At 39.2% G+C, this 13,903-nt stretch overlaps 1 protein-coding gene and 1 long non-coding RNA gene across 6 annotated transcripts in view; both read left to right on the top strand.

The window, feature by feature from the left end:
• LOC127417294 (uncharacterized) overlaps nt 1-13,903 on the top strand; it is a 511,839-nt gene that overhangs the window by 481,886 nt on the left and 16,050 nt on the right. The gene's annotated exons all lie outside the window — the stretch shown is intronic.
• Nucleotides 1-13,903, top strand: part of LOC127417285 (thromboxane-A synthase-like) — a 116,719-nt gene that overhangs the window by 101,052 nt on the left and 1,764 nt on the right. For all 5 annotated transcript variants that reach the window (XM_051657192.1, XM_051657194.1, XM_051657195.1 and 2 more), the window contains 3 exons: nt 11,624-11,712; nt 11,914-12,051; nt 13,229-13,391. In XM_051657192.1, coding sequence (XP_051513152.1) covers nt 11,624-11,712; nt 11,914-12,051; nt 13,229-13,391 — 390 coding nt within the window. The remainder of the gene's footprint in view (nt 1-11,623; nt 11,713-11,913; nt 12,052-13,228; nt 13,392-13,903) is intronic.

Genomic DNA, 13,903 nt, shown 5'->3' on the forward strand with positions numbered 1-13,903 from the left:
ACTGATCCAGGCTTGTGTCATGGTTGGCGGAAGCTTTCCATTCTTTAATGATTCCGTATAAACTTCTAACAAAAGTGGAGCCAGTTCTGTAGCATAAGATCTAAAAAAAAATTCAGCAGCAAAACCGTCTGTCCCCGGAGCCTTGCCTGAAGGCAAGGCCTTAATTACCTCATCAAGCTCCTCCAAGGCTATCTCAGAATGAAGATAATTTTTTTGCTCAGTCGTCAGTTTAGGGAGATCTAATGGTTCCACAAAGTTTCTAATATCTTCATCAGTAGACGAAGACGTGGAACTATAAAGATCAAGATAGAATTCTTTTAAAGCATTAATAATTATCAGTGGCCAAGGTAAAAATTTCACCACCAGCAGATTTCACTGAGGGAATGGTAGAAAAAGACTCTCTCTGCTTTAAATATCTAGCCAAAAGCTTCCCTGCTTTGTCCCCCAACTCAAAATATTACTGTCTTGCCCTAAATAACCAAAACTCCACCTTCCGCCACAGACTAGTATTAAATCTGTGTTTCAATTGGGTAAATTCTCTGAGGCCATTAGACGACATTCGGCGCTTCAGTTCTGTCTCTGTACTTTTAATATTCTCTTCCAACTGCACGAGTTCTCGTGCTTGGATTTTTTGATGAATGAGGCATACTGTATGATCCGGCCCCTAAGAACCACCTTAAGTGCCTCCGAAACCACGCCCACAGAAGATACTGAGGACCAGTTGATCTCCATATAAACACTGATTTCAGCCTTTAACATTTGTTGGAAATCAGGATTTTGCAAAAGTGATACATTAAAGAGCCAACTATATGATTTCTTTTTCTCCGTATGTGGCAACACCTCTAAATTCACCAGGGCATGATCTGAGACTAAGATGTTTCCAATTGAGCAATCAACAACAGATGAAATGAGGGACTTAGATATAAAAAAAAAAAAAAATCTATTCTAGAATAAATCTTATGGACTGATGGAAAAAAAAATTATTGTCCCTACCAGATGGGTTCAAAAGTCTCCAAATATATGTAAGACCAAGATTTTTACACATCCTGTGAAGCGTCAATGTTTTTCTAGGGGGCTTACACACTTTTGCTTCACTATGATCAAGGACTGAGTCCATCAACAGATTAAAGTCTCCTCCCAATATTATATCATGAGGGGTGCCAGCGGCTTGCAACATCCCTTCAAAAGCTATAAAAAAAAGCCCTGATCATCAACATTAGGTTCGTAAATATTAGCCAAAATCAACCGTTGCCCCTAAATTTCAGCTAAAACAATAATGACTCTTCCTAATTTATCTTTAATCTGTTTTAGACATTTGAACTGTAGATGTTTACTTATCAATATAATGACCCCCCTGCTCTTACTTGAGCCCGCACAAAAAAAAACATGTCCACCCCATATCTTCCCAAATTTTTCAGCTTCCTGCGGGGAAAGATGTGTTTCTTGTAGAAACACAATATCATATTTCTTACATTTAAGAAAAGAAATAACCAAATAACCTTGTAGAAACACAATATCATATTTCTTACGTTTAAGAAAATAAATAACCTTCCTTCTTTTTATGGGGTGCCCCAACCCATTCACATTCCACGTAGAGGGAGATAATCCACTCATATTAACATTTGACATTTTGACATATTAGAAAACATAGATTGTGTCAAAAACAAGATTATAAAGACCACATTCCCCATTAGTGCAACAATCAAACCCCGAACTTCCCCCAGAACCAAACAAACAGAAAAAAGATAAATGTGTGCATTAACCCCACGCACGACAGCGCCAACTGACATCCATCCCTCTAAACTCAAATAGTCCATGTACGCCTACAAGAGCCCCCGTGACAACTTTGCCGTTGGATTGCTCAAGTCTGGTGCTTCTATAAACATTTTGTGAGACAAAATTACATAACAGAAAAAACTCTGTAAAACACACTCCAGCCAGTAGGCAGAATAACGCAAAGAATGTGTAGATTCATTCACAGAATTGTCTCGAAGGTGTGTTCCTCCACAAAAAACTCCAGCCGCTAACCAGTTTCCTCGAGCAGTCAAACGAATGTTCAGCGAGCATGTTCTGAGTGAATGTTCTGTTTCATAAGTGCAGCAGATGACGTAATCCTTCCAATGTCCTATAAAAAAAATACTCCACAAAACAAACTCCAGCCAATAGGAGGCACAAGAACAAAGAATGAACAGATTCATCCACAACTGTCCCGAAGGAGTGTTATTCCACAAAACAAACTCCAGCCGCTTGGCAGAATCAGCACAAAAAGAAACAAAGGCGGTACTCAGCTTCCTCGGACAAACAAGTGTATGTATGGCGAGACGAGTTCACTCGTAGGCCACATGAGAAACATCAAATGGCTTACTCCCCCATTGCCTCTATGAAAGACAGTGCTTGTTTGGGCATGTAAATATTTTGTGGCCATCCATAGTATCTATTCTCAATTTGGCCGGGAACATCAGAGCAAAAGCGATCTTCTGTTGATGTAAGAGTTTCTTGCATTCCTTGAATTGATCACGTTTCTCTCGTCAAATTCACAAAGTCTGGGAACAAGAAAATGTTGTGATTCTTCCAAGAAAGCTTTCCTTTGCTCCTCGCCTCACGTAACACAAGATCTTTATCGGATGATGTCAGAAATTTGGCCAGAATTGATAGGGGCCTGTCTCCCTCTGTGGATCTCCGAGCCAGGATTCTGTGAGCTTGCTCAATTTCCAGCTTATGGCCTGTTATGTCGAGCAGACTCGAGAAGAGCTCGTCTAGGAATTTGACCATATCTCTGCCTTCATGCTCAGGAATTCCAACAATTTGGACGTTATTTCGCCTACTGCGGTTCTCCAAATCCTCCAATTTTTCAAAAATTTTCCAAATCAATCTTGGCCCCCAGCGGATTAGCAGCTAATTCTCTCTCTGATGACTCTAGATAATCGATCCGTCTCTCGACATCCAACAATCTGTAACCAACTCCATTGCCGTAATCGATTGACGTATTACAGCCAAATCCTCTAAGTTGGCAACAACATTAGTCAGCATCGTCCAAACTGATTCCCTGGTCCGCAGGCCAATCAGAGGTTTCAGCTTGAGCACGTAAGTGTCTTTTAATAATATCTCCAGAGCTTCTTTGCCATGATGACTTCAAAGAATAGATATGTAACAGGATGTCGCATCTCACCGGTTTCTAACATAAAAATAATAAAAAATTAGCAAAGTGCACAGAGCTCGCCATTTGCATGTCTACTCCTCGCATGGTATCACGTAACTCCGCCAAAAACTTTGTTTTGAAGCAAAAATGTATTTGAAATTCGGACAAAAAGACAAAGGTACAGTACAAGAATGTGTACTTGCCGTCTTTCACTAGGGCACGAACTATAGTCCCATGACGCACTGCAAAAGAAGTGTCGGCTGTCACGTGTTCCGGCTGAGGACACTGTTCAGTTCAGTCAGTCACAGTCACACAGTTCAGGATGGCATCTCTGCAGTCTGTTTACTTGCTATAATGCTTGGAATTGGATACAGTATGTTGTCTGGTAGGGTCATGCTTTTATGTGTGTGTTTACCGATTACGATCTACATTGCAGGGGAAGCTATTGTGCATGTTTACTAATATGTATGATTTGTACATATTATTTTCATGTTTTATAAATTATATTTTATCCCCATTATTGCTCGTTTTATGTTTTTAGTTTAGTGTTATTAGGCCCACAGTTTCACCTGCTTTATCAACTGCCCTCTTCATTTTTTTCATTTTAGTCTTTTGACGAAAATGTCCTAGTCAGTATGTAATATTCATTCATTTTAGTCCGTTTTACTCTGACAAAAATGACATAAAATTTTAGTCAACGAAAATAATATCTTTTACTAGATGATGACGTGCAAAATGGACAAAAAAAGTGTCAAACTGTAACAGACCAAACTTTTATTAAATATTCATAAAAATCAAACATTCAGTATAAATATACATAGGCCTACTGTCCTTGTTGTGAAAAACCTGAGCTCCAGAAATAACAATGAATAGACTAAAGTATTAGCTTTTTCTTAGAAGTTAGCCTGTATTCTGAATTCTTCATGCTTTAGAGACTTATTCATTTTCTGTGAAAGGACATATTGCATGTAGCGGCATTTTTATCGTCAAAATAATTTTCGTCTCGTCTTCGTTATCCTTGACGTTTTCATCAGTGATTTATTTGACGAGATTAATAATGTAAAAATAATGAAGTCTTACATTGAACTTGAATCAGCATTATCACGAGTTTCGTCTCTTAAATTGATAAGTATAATACAATACAAACATTAATAGTGGATAAAACACTTGAATAATCATATTAAAATATACTTGTAACTGGTGGTGATTCAGGAGAGTCCCCTGTTCTCTATGTAAAAGCACTTTGAGTATAGTGTCAGAAAAGTGTACAATTCATTCATTCAAAATATGTAAATAAGAGTGTTGTTTATCTTCATCAAAGCAAGTAATATTTCATTTTTAAATGTTTAATCGTATGACATAATATCAACATGAAAATAGCATGTTATGCCTCTGGCTCTGAAAATCTTCCAATCATGATCACACACAGGCAATGTCCAGGTAACCTCAAATCAAGAGATTCATCCACCAGAGCAGTAGTGTCGGAACACAACGGACGTAAAATGTTCTTCCGCAAATTGCTTGAAATGTTCAATTTCAACCACAGATATCGCTAGAGAACACAGTGAAGTTACATAGTGCAGATTTAATGAACAACCTCGGAGCTCATGATATGTCTATCTTTAAAGGGTTTGTAAGTTATCTGTAAAAATCAATTTGTCTATGAAAAAAAAATTAATGGGACTTTTACTTCCAGAACCCGACTGTTGCGCTCTATAACACAACACTCACAGTGAAACGCTCAAAAACACTGTGCAAGATGCAACACAATGGCCAAAGAGAACAGTCTGAATATATATGAAAAGGTTTTCTGAAAGGGTTTTACAGTGCATTATCTAACAGCTAAAGAACAGCATGCTGTTAGCACGTTAATTAAAGTAGCACTGCGTACATAAAATATCTACATAAACTAGTCAACCTCACTAATCAACTAGTCAGTTGTTGGATGACCTGTTGACCACTGAGGCCAATCCCTCATAGCATTCTCAATGAACATATAATGTGTACTTTCCAAGAAACTCTGAATAATTTACACAGTATAGCTTGCATAATAAGCGAAGGTGAGCCAAACCGCGTGGAGCTGCATCCACAGTAATGAGCATTTTAGCTGCATTCTCTGCCAGAACCATGTTGGTGAAAACCCCTCATAATTGCTTTTGCAGCAGGGAGCCTCGTGACCTGTCATTTGATTGTCCATTACAGTTGTATTTTCCTGCACATTGAGTCAAATTGAATAAAAGGTGTCCAGGTCTGCAGGAGGGTGGGGGTGTTAAATCCCAAAGGCAATGCTGGACTGTAATAGCTCTATCACAGACACACGGCAGGACCATGTGAAGAACATAATGAGCATCAGGCACATGGAGGAGACTCGCGGTGAGTGCACGGCCTAGCCGAATGGACGGCAGGGAACAGATGCATAATAGGGCCAGAGATTAAAGCTCAGTCTTGCTGGAGACCAACCCAATGTTATTATCCTTAAGGAAACTAAGATGAAAACATGTTCATTAACTTAAATAAAAGTAAAGACTTACATAATTAGATAAACTGAAACTAAACTAATTATCAATGAAAAAAAAAATTATAATAATTACCACCAATTAAAATAAAAAATACCTTCCATTAAAGTTTCAGTGCACTCACCAGCACACACAACACCCCTTTAGATTGGATATTTTCACATATTCTCCTGAAATTTCTATAACTACTGGGCTGGAACAGACCAAACCATTGAAACAGTTGAATTAATAATGTATACATGTATACATAAAAGATGTATACATGGAAACCTCATTCTCTGCAGCTGAACAGTCAATTCTGAGAATCCCAGACGAGAATGCCAGTGTTTTTGCAAAAATGTGTTTAATATGGGGTTTGGTTTTGTGTAGATTTGGGTCCATCTGGTGTGGTTTTGTTATTGTTCGTTTTCCCCACTATTGCATTTCAGAAGCTCTAAGGTAGCTCTTTTTTTCCCAACCGCACCAAGAATCTCAGAGCTCAATTTTTAAGCCTTATAAATTATGTGGCAGTGTTTTTAAATCACAAACTCTGTTCGCATTCAACTTGCATCTGGCATATAACTGCTTCTTAAAATACCTAGCAGGCTAGCTGTGTATAAAAGAAGATTGGGGATAAAAATGTGATGGGTCTCCCAGTGTGAATGCCCATTCTACACAGTATTTTCTCCAAAGAAATGTAGTTAGCAACTCTTAAATGTGTCTGGAGCTAAAACTGTCTAATCCACCAGACTCTTCCATACCTATAGAGGCCTTGCGACTGGCTCTGGCACAATATCTCCTCCGTCAACTGTTCAGACCATGACAAAGTGTTGATTTTCTGCTCAGGTAATTTTAATTAGTTTGCCCATTGTTTGTCCCACCTTCTCTGGTTCAGGCATTGGCCAGCACTGTATCATTTGTATAGCCAGCCCACAGTTGTCTGGCATAGGCTGTCTCCAGTTGATAAGAGCACAATCAATGTCTCTGACACTCCCTGCAATTAGTTTCCCTAATTAACCATTTGGCCAAGGAAATAATCACCATGGGGGCTGATTGCAAGGCTTGAAGGGAATGTTTTTGAAATGGCCACTAAATTAGATCCCGTCACTCACTTGAAACAAAGATTATGATTCAGTCTCAACTCACAATTCCAGAGTAAAGAAATAATCCACTTTAGGCTCTGTTTAACAGTGATGTTACCTGGTTTTAGGGAGTCACCATGGGATAAGAACACTCCATACCTGTGGTAACTGTTTAACCATGGTAAAATCACTGTAATGCATGGCCTGTAGTGGCTTGTTTTATAGAATGCCGGCAACAACAATATAATAAAAGACACCCTAAACAGACATGTTCCATAAATAGTTTAATTTATTAATATTAAGCCATGTAATCTAGTTCCACAGCCTAAATATAGACTGCTTACGGTTGCCAAGCAATGTGGCAACCTGGCACATTAATATAGTATGTTCTGTGTGTGTTTATCTGCATTATACAATGGCTTTGAAGATGGCTCATCCAGTCAGAATTAAGAGTCAGAACTATGCCGCTTTTGTTTGTTTGGTTTTAAATGATCCTGCTGTTCTATCCGCTTGATGCCACATTAAAGGATATGATAGCCGAACATATGGGGGTGCATTATTAGCATCAGAAACACAATAAGTCTTCCAGCCTATCTGCCCCTGTTCCAAGCTATCAGAAGACAATGGAAAATGACACTCGGTGTGTTTATGCACTAACAGCCCCCTTGAGCCATCTTCTGTTTGAACATGCATGCCTCCATCTCTATCAGTAACAATAAATAACCATTTCTGTGGAAACCCTAAAGGGACGGGCGAAATAAGGAGCCATATTAGCTGTTTCCAACCCATAGACACCAGCCAACACGCACTTTCCCATAGAATTCTGGGAACAACATTTACAAAAGGGGGGAAATGATTATCCGAAGAAAAAAAAAGAGGCATAAAAATGGGAAAATAAGGTATAATGTAAAGCAACTGGTGGGTCACAACCCAAAAATGGGCTGAAGGTCTGTTCTGATATGGTCAGCAGGGAAACAACAATGCGAAATATAAATTATACAGTGCAACTAACAATATCATAATTGTGCATAGTTATGATAGCAAAATAAATAGGCATTTTCTCTTTAAAAAGGTGAAAAAAACACTTGAAGTAGCCAGATATTTTGTTGTTAATGTCAAAAACGCTGCACACTCTCTTGTATTTGTAAAGTCATCCAGTTATGCAGAAAGTCTTTACATGGATGTCACATACACATGCACACATATCATGTTCAGCTAGCCATAAACAGGAGGTTAAATGTCTAAAATTCATGAATTGACAGATCGTCTGTCTCTTCCTTGTCTGGAATGAGGCAAGAAACATAAATAAGGCAGACGTGAGAAGGCAGGCCGCCTCTGCTCCAAGGCCTGTGAACACTTCACACACTCTCGCAGGAAAAATGAATCTCATTTTCTGAAAAGAGGCTGATATTAATACCAAGGGGCACAGAAATATGCAGGGAAATGAGTTGTTTTAGCAGGGTGCTCCTTGAACACAGCGAGGCTTTTTTTTTTTTTTTGTCTCTCTAGAAATGAATGTGAAGGAAACGTTTGAGTATTTTTAGTCCAAAGCATTTCCATAGAGACTGTATTTCTTGTTTTATTAATTCAAACTGTACGGGCTTTTGGATTTTAATGATATGTTCTGTTACTTTTTAAGTGAATTTATTTTGACTTAATGAGAATACATTAGAGTACTTGCATAGCAGAGCGTGTTTGTTGTTGCAGAATGAGAACAAGCAAATGTGCAATTATATTCAGAGAGAGCCCATCATGAGTTTAGAAACGCTTACATCTGAAACACAGGAATACTCTTGATCTAAAAAAGCGGGCCAATAATCAACATGTTTGAGGGTGAGGTGACTAGAAACATACTTGAGACAGACTTTAAGACTGGAAGAGGCAAGTCGTCTGAGGCGGAGACTACCAGCTGAAGTGTCAGTTCTACAAACTTCTCTACTCTGTGCCATGGTTATAATTCAACACTGGGTTTAAACTGGAAATAGTCTCCTCTGTTTGCTCACGGTATGAAAGCAGCGAGATGTCACCCTGTCTCTCATCTGTTTTGCTTTGTATTGTATCCTACTGAGCTCTGTGAAGCATACTCTCAGAAAAGCTACTTTGGGCCAAAATTGCCTGCAGTCCCTGATCACGGTCATTAATTATTGGAGCATTCAAGCAAAACATATCCCTTGTGATGCATACTGGAAGGTATTACGAATGCATTATGGGAACATTGTGTAAGGTCTATTATATAGACATTATACAGAATCTTTGCACTGGAATTTTGTTTGGTTGGTTGTTTGTTTGATGACAGCATGAATTGAATGAAAAAAAAAAGAGAATCAACCAAGACAAGAAAAATTGGTAAGCCTGTCTGCAGGGTTGTTTGACCTTGCTTTGTGATTTTTGAGGCATCAAAGTGCATTCAGTGGAGTTAAATTTAGTCATACTTCAGGCTGTGAGTCAAGGAATAAACCGAGACAAGGGTCTTTCTTTTCAGCTGAGATTTGGTGAATACTTCACATTCATTGAAAGGAATTATTCAAAAAATAACACAGAGCTGTGCCAACTGAAACAAATATGCCTCTTTCACATAGAAACGAATGTCATACAGAGTAAATTGGCATGGATTTTAGTTTTAGGGAGAGATGAAGTAAAAATATGTTAGATATGCAGTATTTGTATTTACCTTATACAAAAATTCAACATGGTAACCACAGTTTCTGCCAAAATACCACAGTGGCTATGCTAATTATGCTATGCTAATTATTGCGCATACTTCAGTTAGGTATTTGTTCAAAACCCCTAACCCTCAGTATTAAAGGAATGTTCCGTGTTCAATAAAAGTTAAGCTGAATAGACAGTGTTTGTGGCATAATGTTGATTACTACAAAAATAATATAAAAAATAAAACAAAAATTGCTGTTATAGTATTGCATTTAAAAGGGAAGTCAATGGGGCCATTTCAGAAACATTAACATATACAAATACACTGTTTCAAAGGTAAAGCCACAAGACGTAAATATTGTATGTGTTAACATGATTTAAGTGTGATAAAATCACTAACTAAAATTATCTGTGTGAAGTTAAATCCAATATTGCAACTTTGTTGTCATGACGAGGTAACGCCGGTCAACCCTCTTATCTGAGGAATGCCATAACACCAGTAAATCCCAAATTCTTCCACACTAAAATAATGTTAACATGTATTATGTTTAAGTATTGTGCCTATACTTTTGAAACGGTGAAATGTTTATGGGCTTGCCCCATTCACTTCCATTTTGAGTGCCTCACTGTAACTGTGATTTTTATTAATTTTTTTCTCCCCAATTTGGAATGCCCAGTTCCCAATGCGCTCTAGGTCCTCGTGGTGGTGTAGTGACTCGCCTCAATCCGGGTGGCGGAGGACGAATCTCAGTTGCCTCCATGTCCGAGACCGTCAATCCGCGCATCTTATCACGTGGCTTTTGGAGGCTTCGCGCTACTCTCCGTGATCCACGCACAACTCACCACGCGCCTCACCGAGAGCGAACCACATTATAGCGACCACGAGGAGGTTACCCCATGTGACTCTACCCTCCCTAGCCACCAGGCCAATTTGGTTGCTTAGGAGACCTGGCTGGAGTTGCTCAGCACACACTGGTAGTCAGCGTCAATATTCGCTGAGCTACCCAGGCCCCCTTTTTCTTTCTTTTTTTCCTCCCCTTTTTCTCCCCAATTTGGAATGCCCAATTCCCAATGCGCTCGAAGTCCTCGTGGTGGCGTAGTGACTTGCCTCAATCCGGGTGGCGGTGGACGAATCTCAGTTGCCTCTGTGTCTGAGACCGTCAATCCGCACATCTTATCACGTGGCTTGTTGAGCACATTACCATGGAGACGAGGTGCTTGTGGAGGCTTCACGCTATTTTCCGCGGCATCCACGCACAACTCCACGTGCCCCACCGAGAGCGAGAACCACATTATAGCGACCACGAGGAGGTTACCCCATGTGACTCTACCCTCCCTAGCAACTGGGCCAATTTGGTTGCTTAGGAGACCTGGCTAGAGTCATCTTTTTGTCTTTTCAATCATTTACAAGACATTTACGTAATTGATCTCTGCCTGAGACTTATAACACCTTGAGGTCTTTAAAATTCAAGAGCACCTCTCGGTCCCTAATGTAATTGTAGTTCAAGCACGCTACAAACATACTACATACTGTCATTAGTTACCAGCTCATCCACTTTAGTGCTGCCTCTCTCACAGCATTTCATCACAGTTATGTAATTCCGCCCCAGAATGACACCTAATGAAAAGTGACAGTCTAGCCAGACAATAAGGGGGCAGACAACTGTATCCAGCATGGCTAAATCTGCCCCTTTCTCGCCCCGCTGCATCCTCTCTTCCCTATAACGGATGCTTTTACTGATGGAACAGAGTGACTTTAGAGCACCCAGTCATTTATAGTGCCCACATTGCATGTCTGGGAGACACAGAGTAAGAGGTCGTGGGCAGAATGGTAAGGGAGCGTGCTTAGTGTCTGACCCCTGTTTTCACAGAGACATGCAGTAATAGACTGCTTAGCACTGCCTTCTCTGCTGTGGCTTTCTGTGTTTCAGTTTACACAAAGACATAACAAACATCAGGAATTAATGCCCCAGCGATAAACAGACAAGAATATTATATAGTAGCTGATCTGTGAATAGTTTGTCAGTCTTTTATTTTCATTTTCCATTGTATTTGCTGAAGAAAAAAACTTTTATGTTCTGTGAAATGGATTGAGTCAATGGCGTGTTGTAAAACTGAAATTACCCCCATCTTCAGTGTGGCTGTGATTATTGTTGCAGTGCTTCCCTCTACTGATCATACATATGTAGTGACTTCAGAAATAATCCCAAACAGGCCTTGGTGTTATCACACTAAATGTGTTTCATTTTCCCTCATAGGAGACAGTCAATTACACTAATGTCCAAGAGCTGAAATATTTAGACATGGTCATCTGTGAGGCCCTCAGACTCTATCCACCTGCGTTCAGGTACGTCAAGTGATTTCATAACTCAGTTGATGTGCATGCACAGAACCAAAAGCATCATTTTTAGACTCAGATTATTATGAATGACATAGCCACTTCTAATAAAAATGTTAATGTTTTGGGAGTTGAACTACATGCAATGAAGACTGAATCTAAGAGATTTGGTTTTGAATGTTCATGTTGGTTTTGTGTATTTCGTCACAGGTTTGCACGAGAAATAGAGCAAGACTGTGTGGTAAATGGCCAGTTTTTGCCAAAAGGGGTGTCCATGGAAATCCCTGCAGGTTTCCTTCACCGTGACCCAGAGCACTGGCCCGAACCGGAAAAATTCATACCCGAGAGGTGAACTATTTTACAGTCAGTTCTTTCAAAGCTGATAGGACTTACTCTATGAAAACCCTCATTAGTTGACTTCACTCAGTTGAATGAGTAAACTCGATCCCTCAACTGAATTAAGTAATGGCGTCTCCAAAACCTGTGGTGTTCATATAGAATGAACTTAACTATTTAAGTTAAGGTAACTAGATGCAAGTACACTTAACTCAGTTTTGCTATTTATTGTTTTTTCTACTCAATAATTTTAGTTGAATTGACTAATATTTAGATTGTACAATAAGACAGCTCAAATAAAGAAGAGTATAACCGATTCTAGGCCAGTCATTAAATAAACGTAATACTCCACTGAAATGCATACTGTATATACCTGTTCTTCAGTTGCACATGCACAAGGTGAACTGAAACAGAGTCTACAGTGTCCAACTTGACCAAAGGGGACACAGATCACCATAATGGTGACATCACCTGAAACATCTATTTGCAACAAAACAACAGGTTCCTATTGATCAAAAATATAAATAATTCAAGTGCAAGGTATATGGGTAATCTACATAACCTCAATTTTGTACTCAATTCTTTGAGTTAATGCTTCAAATATTAAGTCTATAGATTTTTAGGATAAATAAGTTCAAGGAACATAGATTTTTGTTATGAGCTATGAGCCCAAAACTTGACATTTCAAGTAATGTTTAATTAAGAAAACTTGATTTGTCCAGTAATGACAACATTAGGGTTTACAGTGTACCATATTACTGAAGTGACAAGGCCTGAAATCCAAATCATCTGCATTGGTAGATAATCAGAATTATCAGAATGGCACAGCCATCATACTGAATGTTAAAGATCAAATAAAGAAGAAAATTCTGCATGACATGTATGACCTTGCTAAACAAAGAACAATTCTACAGCATTTTAGGGTGCAAATATCTCAAACTAGATTTATGGATTTTCATATTCAAAATATACATCTTTTCTCATTAGTGGTGCTTTAAGACAAGCATAACTATCACTATAACAGATTTAAACAAACCCTCAAGTAGTTGCTTAAGCTTATAAGCAACTTCTTGTTTTATCTATGGATATTCTACAGATATTTAGAACAAGCTGCACATAAAACTTCTCCAATGTTGTTTGTGAGTCTGCCATGTGATTTGCTAACATTGAACTCTGTATTTTGTCTCAGATTCACTCCAGAAGCCAAGGCCAGCCGGCACCCATTTGTATATCTGCCGTTTGGAGCAGGGCCACGCAGCTGTGTGGGCATGAGATTGGCTCAGCTGGAGATAAAAGTGGCTCTGGTGCACATATTGAGAAGGTTCAATGTTATGGCCTGCGAGGACACTGAGGTTTGTTAATAGATGTTGGACTGGGAAAGAGAAACTTTTGTAGAGGTCTGCACGTTAAAGCCCAATACCCGGCCCCTGCCCGAGATTGTCTGACCGGTACAGTGAAGCCCCGAACCCTACCTGAAATCGCTCACTCTCTTAAAAATTCTTCTTCAAGCAAGTCAGTTAATTGCAATAGACTGTATTTTAAGCATCGCAGACAACATCCGTAACACTTTAGTGACATTAAACATACTGTTTAAACAAGGCTCGTGGCCCCTCTGCACACCAGAGCAAAAGGGAAAAAGGCAATGGCTGAAATTTTGCAGGGGGGAAGAACAATCTAGAATCATATGTAATAGTCACATGAAGTCCTCTTTGCAACCTGAACTTCTTTAGAACATCAAATCTTTGTGACACCTGCACTAAAAAGGCTAGACGAATGAAACAGAACTCGGGTGTCTCAAGCTTCTTGAGTTCTTTATAACTTGACACAAATTCTAACAAATGTAGCGGTCCTGCGCGAGATGTAG

The sequence above is a fragment of the Myxocyprinus asiaticus genome, chromosome 26 (assembly GCF_019703515.2).
Source record: "Myxocyprinus asiaticus isolate MX2 ecotype Aquarium Trade chromosome 26, UBuf_Myxa_2, whole genome shotgun sequence".
Taxonomy (NCBI): Eukaryota; Metazoa; Chordata; class Actinopteri; order Cypriniformes; family Catostomidae; genus Myxocyprinus; species Myxocyprinus asiaticus.